This window comes from Pyricularia oryzae, chromosome 1, assembly GCF_000002495.2.
Source record: "Pyricularia oryzae 70-15 chromosome 1, whole genome shotgun sequence".
Taxonomy (NCBI): Eukaryota; Fungi; Ascomycota; class Sordariomycetes; order Magnaporthales; family Pyriculariaceae; genus Pyricularia; species Pyricularia oryzae.
The window spans coordinates 4,782,729-4,788,577 of record NC_017844.1 but is presented as its reverse complement, the minus strand read 5'-3'; the positions used below and the strand labels follow the sequence as shown (position 1 = coordinate 4,788,577).

The following is a 5,849-nucleotide window of genomic DNA, read 5'->3' as shown; positions in this document are numbered from 1 at the left end:
CAAGTCATCCCTACCAGTCTCGCACCCAAAAGAAGTCATAGCTTCACAACAGCTCTCGACAACAGGTCTTTGTTTGTTTTTCTTTGATACCCCTCATTCGTCTTTTTCTTCCAAGAGGTGCTCATGAGGTAGGTTTTTTCCGATCAAAACCCACAGCATCACATGGGCCAGTGACCGTGACTCGGGTTTGACCGAGATTTCTAACACTTTGTAGGGCCATGTTGGCGTGCTGTTGGCCTGGGCACGATCGTTGGCCACGTCTTGTTCACCTTGCCGAGGTGTGCCTCCCGTGCCTTGTGGTAAAGCTCTCATATATGATAAACGGCCGAGAAAAGCCAGACCTTCTTTCCCAGCTAGGAAGAACTCGATCCATAATACCACTTGTGCATTATATTTTCGGCCATACTTGAATCTTGTGCAACCCCTCTGGGGCGCTAGGGCCGCCCGCTGCCCATTTAGGGATCCACTGGTTCTCGTGCTTTTGCCTCTGCCACGGCAATGGCCTAAGCGGGTTTTTGTAGTCTTTGTTTACCACGTATTCCCAGTTCGTGGACCCAGGTCGAAGCACCGAATATCCCGCGACGATGGTCCAAGGGAAGGGAGCCCTTTGCGCGAGCTCCTCGGCTGGATATTCCGCTGGCCAAGGGCGGCTTCTGTCATGATCCACAACTTGTTGGGTGAAAAAAGCGGCGATTTTGTAGCTGAACTTTGCATTCCTTGTATCTACTTCGTAAATGTAAAAGGTTTCGCTCGGGGGATCTTTTTTCAAGTCCTCGTACATTATTTGAGGATAGTCATTGACTTTAACCCTCTTGTGCCCCGTCATTTGGCTTACTACCGTGGGGTCAAAGCCATTGTTTATTTGAAGAAGGTACGGAGACGCCGTGGTGCCTACTGCCACTGGTCGAAAGGGTTCCCATCTGGCGAGCGCACTGGCAAAGAGCAAAGATGTTGATAGAAAGGTGACAATATAAGAAAATAGCATTGCGAAGGATTATAAAAAGATGGAAATATAAGACTGATGGGGTTTGATATGATGACGAGACTGGTGGACGAATGCAAAAGACTAACATACTGGACAATAAATGAAACGTAAATGGCTTTATATAAAGTCTTGATCAAAAAGGGGACCGAGAAAATGAGTTTAACATGGAGTTGTTTGCTATAATTAGCTTGGGCCCTGCCAATGGAAGCGGAGAAGCCGGGGGGTGAGTCGGGTGACCGACATTACAATGTGTCAATACTAAATTCAATTAAAATGTTTGCTCTGTATAATTAGAAAGCAATTATCAAAATGCATTAATTACCCATTGGGCCTACAAGGCCAAGTCGATCTGCACCTATTTTTGCAAAGGGTTACTGCCAAGATATCCTTGTACGCGAATATACATGAGATACATGAGCTGAATGATGGGACAGCGACTGTGTGTTACGACCAGACAGTTGGGCCGGTACCAGAGAGGCCAGGTGGGGTCACACCCCTCCTGACAACACTCGCCCAAGAGAGATACCGACCGGCAGAACAACGATTACCTAAGGACAAGGCCACGTGACCTCACGTGACGGCCAAGTAAATGGATCTCTATGATCTGTAGAATCTCAGTTGAGAATCACAGATCAAACAGACCAAGAGGGATCACATTCGGAACATAGTCTATATAAGGCACGCTCATTACCATGTAGATAGATTCGATTCTAGGATTGCTTAGCAGCAATCAAACTCTAGTTAACCTCAATACTTACTTGAGAACGATCATAACTTCACCCCCAGTCATTGAGAACCCCAGTTACCCAGTCAGACGCTCAGTTGCTTCAACCCACTGTACTTTACCCTAAGAACAGGTTACCCCGATACCTTGATCGTAACACTGTGGAGGTCATGACTTGAGATGTTCATGTATATTTCCAGATAGCAAAACTGCACCAGAAAAGGGTGTATATGAGCATTAGCATTTAGTAGAAATTTGCAAATCATATCAAGCTTCATTCTCCTTTCAAACCCTCTCTTGTCCAATCTAACCCCTCGCACCCCCGAATTCGGGATTCATCCAGTCGGGCTCGCCCGCGGCCCCCCGCAGGCGTGCACCAAAGCGGTGCAGCAGCGCAAAGACGGGCAGGCAGACGCCGACGGTGATGAGGGCGTGGCCGGCCATGGCCCAGGTGAAGCCGGCGGCCTCGATCCACGGCACGATGAAGAAGGGATCCACAAAGGCCGACATGTTGAGCATGACGGCGTAAAAGGTCATGACGGCCATGCTCTGCAGCGGGTAGGCGTCGACGGCGTAGGCGCAGACTGCGGTGTTGCCCATTTGGATCCCGGCTCCGACTGTGTTGGTGTGGGAAAGGTTTCGGTTAGTATGTGGGATGGTAGGACCCCTGGCCGTTTCTATTCGTTTCAAAAAGAGGGCAGCGTAAAAGGGATACATACACAATGCAAACGCCACTTGTCCCACCATCCAGTGGTACTGCTGGTCGATGCTGGCTCCCCACACCACCAGGCCGACGGCGGTGAGGATCACGGCGGGGTAGATGAGCCAGAGGCGCATCTCGGGCGTCTTGACTGCGCCGCGCTTGGTGAAGTGGATGACCAGTCGATCGCTAAGCCTGCCTGAGAAGAGCACCTCTGACACGAGGGTTCCAAGGATGAGGCCAATAAACAAGAGACTTTTTGTCACTGTCAGTCCGGAGCACCATGTGTATTGTACATGAGAATAAAAAATCAAACTCACCCCTGGATGTTTGGCGCATAGTCGGGATAGGCAACCGGCACCAGCGTCACCACCGACAAAACCCACCAGTACCAAGCGAAGCAGTACGTGACTATGGAGATGGGGACCACGGTGTACTTGAAGGTCTTGAAAAAGCGCACAATGGTGTCGAGCGGGTTCGGGTGCTGGATGCCGGGGATCGGCGCGACGTTGAGAAAGGGGAGCTCCTTGGTCCGGCGGACGAGCTGCGGCGCCGCCGAGGTGGCACTGTTCTTCTCCTGCGCAGAGTCGGAGCCGCCCAGCGCGGACGACGCCGCCATCAGGTCGCGCGGGTACAGGGTCTCGGGCAAAAAGGCCAGCTCGGCGAGCAGGACGGCGGCGAAGAGGATGGCGCACGACCACTGGATCCAGGCGTGGCCGGCCAGGCCGACGAAGCCGCCGACCAAGGGGCCGGTCAGCAGGCCCGAGTCGATGGCGAGCACCCACAGGCCGACCTTGGACCCGCGCTCGTGCTCGTGGAAGAGGTCGCCGATGACGGCCAGGCCGACGTTGGCGGCGGGGCTGACGCCCAGGCCCTGGAAGAAGCGCGCCGCCATGTAGCTGGGCAGCGTCGGGGCGAGGGCGGCGCCGACGGTCGCGGCCAGCGCCACCGCGGTGCCGAGGACGATGATGGGCCGCCGCCCGATGCTGTCGGCCGGCGTGGCAAAGATGAGCGGGCCGAGGGACAGCCCCAGCGCCGGGATGGCCACCGTCCAGTTGACCTGCTCCAGGGTGGCCGAGTACTGTTCCTGCAGCGCGGGGAAGGAAGGCACCGTCACCGTCGTGATGTAGGTGAACATGAAGTAGCTGACGATCAATGGAGGGGTTAGTGGCTGTAGTCAGGTGTGTGTGTGTGTGTGTGTGTGTTTCTGTGCAAAGAATGCGGTTCGTCGGCGAGCATCACACATACAGAGCCATGATGATGGCGAGAATCATGTGCTTTTGCGCACTGGACCAGTTCAAGGGATCCAACGCATCACCGGCCACCGGCTGCGGAAACAGCTTGAGGCCATTTTCTGTCACTTGCACCAGCTCGGCTGAATCAGTCTGCACCGCAATGTTTTCTGCATCATTACCAGCAAGCTGCTGTCTCTTTGAGGGAGCCTCTTTTTCTTGTTGGTCCTGCATGGCTGAGGAATTGGGTATAGGTAGGGATGACGGCTCGCATGGAAACAGTTGGAAACAGGGTCTGATCGTCAACACTGGGGAATAGGAAATGCCCTCCACGATATATCACGTCTTAAGAGGGTCCTGGATTCAATCTATCTACAGTGGCACCATCGTAATACCATCAATGTCACAGATCCGAGTACCGACAGGAGGACATGGCGGGTGCGCGTGTAATCAGGCCAGAAAAGGGGGCACTGACCCCATTCTTTCTTTTTTTTTTTTTTTTTTTTTTTTTTTTTTTTTTTTTTTTTTTGCCAGGCCATGCAGAGATTTCCCGACTGCCTGAAAATGAAATGCTAGAACTAAACTAAACTTTTACTTGAGCCATTTTTCCCGACTTCGGACCGTTGATTTGGACCCTGGCTTGACACTAGGTCCCGTCGAATAAACATCTCTTTTCGGGACTTGAGCATGTCGAAATCTAGATAAACCAATCCTGGGCTTCTGTTGCTTATCTCCAGCTCCCCACCCACACCTCAGTAAAACCTTGGCAAGCCCGAGCTGGAGAGGCTTGCCGTTTGTCGTGTGTCGCTTGTGCTAATGTTTTTTTTCTTCTTCTCGTGGTTCAAGGAATAAGAATGCGGGGGTGCCGAGTTATCGTGGCTTGCCTTATCTATGTACCCTCGTGGAGTTTTTTTTTTTTCTTATCTACGTTTAGTTTGTTTCGGCATCTCACTCCCATGGGCTCGCAGCGAATTATGGAGTTTGGCATGCAACAACGCCACTGAACCTAATACAACCAAAGAAACGATCTTCCCCTTTTTCAACTTTTGTAGTCTTGCTTTTGTAGGGTGCGTGGGTCTTGGTCTGCTCCAATCTTCCGGTACAGAAAACCCGACATCCACCACACGCCACATGGTAACGGGTATTTTTGGATATGGTGGTTCGGAATTTTGTGATTGTGGTGTTGGGACCTTCCGGAAGAGAAAAAGAAACCGAGACAAAAACAATGGATCTACTGCTGCAAGGGGGGGTTGCAGACGATGCAGGAACCAAAACAAGTGTCGTTTTCTTGATCAGGCGCATCCAAACCACACCATGAAACACTATTTCTGTTAATTCATGGGCAGACATGCGTGTAAAGAAATTACGTATGTAACCACGTAATCTTATAACACGTAAAAAAATCTTTAACCGATTTTGACGAGCATATAAATAGTTAGAAAATAAAGATTAAATAACGTTCAATTTGTTATATTGTTTTTACCAATCGCAGCGATTATACGATTCCTATCAACATTAATTAATATTATTAATTTAAATAACACAAATAAATTAAATAAAGGTATTTAAATTGTTAATTTCCTCGATTAACGCCGTGTTTGGAAATAATAACGAAAATATTATAATAGTTACAAATTCCGTACGCCAACGCGTTTAAAATTTGTAAATTATTATTACGTAAATTTCTAAAAATACCGGTTAAATCGTTACAATTTAAACCTTTTGGAACTTTATTACCCGGATTATACCGTTAACCAATACCCGTTCCGAACCGTTATTTTAAACGAAAAAAAACGTTATATCGGATATAAACCCGTTAAACCGACGTATATAACAAATATAATTTACAATTCCGAATATATTCGAAAATCCCAACGAAAACAAATTTTTGGACCGTATATTTAAAAAATTTGGAATCCGTTCCAACAATTAATAAAATATCGATTTGGTGTCACGGCCAGGCATACATTGGAGAACCTCAGTGTATTAGGCGCTATCGACGAAAATTCTAAACTGAAGAGAAGAGAGAAATTACAATCAACGACGCGCTCAAGAGACGCGCTTAAATCCGGAGTAAGTGGACCCTTGTCCGATCCCTGGCTCAGCGTGGCTGGTAGAGCCGAGTCGTGATTCTGAGGGTAGGTCTGGGGGCCTGATCCTCACATTACCCCCCTTTAAGGCCTGATCGACGTAGGCGGTCAGAGTCTT

The 5,849-nt window shown here is 49.4% G+C and overlaps 2 protein-coding genes across 2 annotated transcripts; both read right to left on the bottom strand.

The window, feature by feature from the left end:
- Window positions 1-388: 388 nt before the first annotated feature.
- MGG_16321 (uncharacterized protein) lies at window positions 389-985 on the bottom strand (the record flags this gene model as incomplete). The annotated part of the gene is made up of 1 exon (XM_003710105.1): window positions 389-985. The coding sequence occupies one exon, from the start codon at window positions 983-985 to the stop codon at window positions 389-391; it is 597 nt and encodes a 198-aa protein (XP_003710153.1).
- Window positions 986-2,015: 1,030 nt separating this feature from the next.
- On the bottom strand, window positions 2,016-3,875 carry MGG_15182 (MFS transporter; the record flags this gene model as incomplete). Its single annotated transcript, XM_003710104.1, has 4 exons — window positions 2,016-2,326; window positions 2,429-2,664; window positions 2,730-3,554; window positions 3,658-3,875. The coding sequence occupies 4 exons, from the start codon at window positions 3,873-3,875 to the stop codon at window positions 2,016-2,018; spliced, it is 1,590 nt and encodes a 529-aa protein (XP_003710152.1).
- Window positions 3,876-5,849: the final 1,974 nt, after the last annotated feature.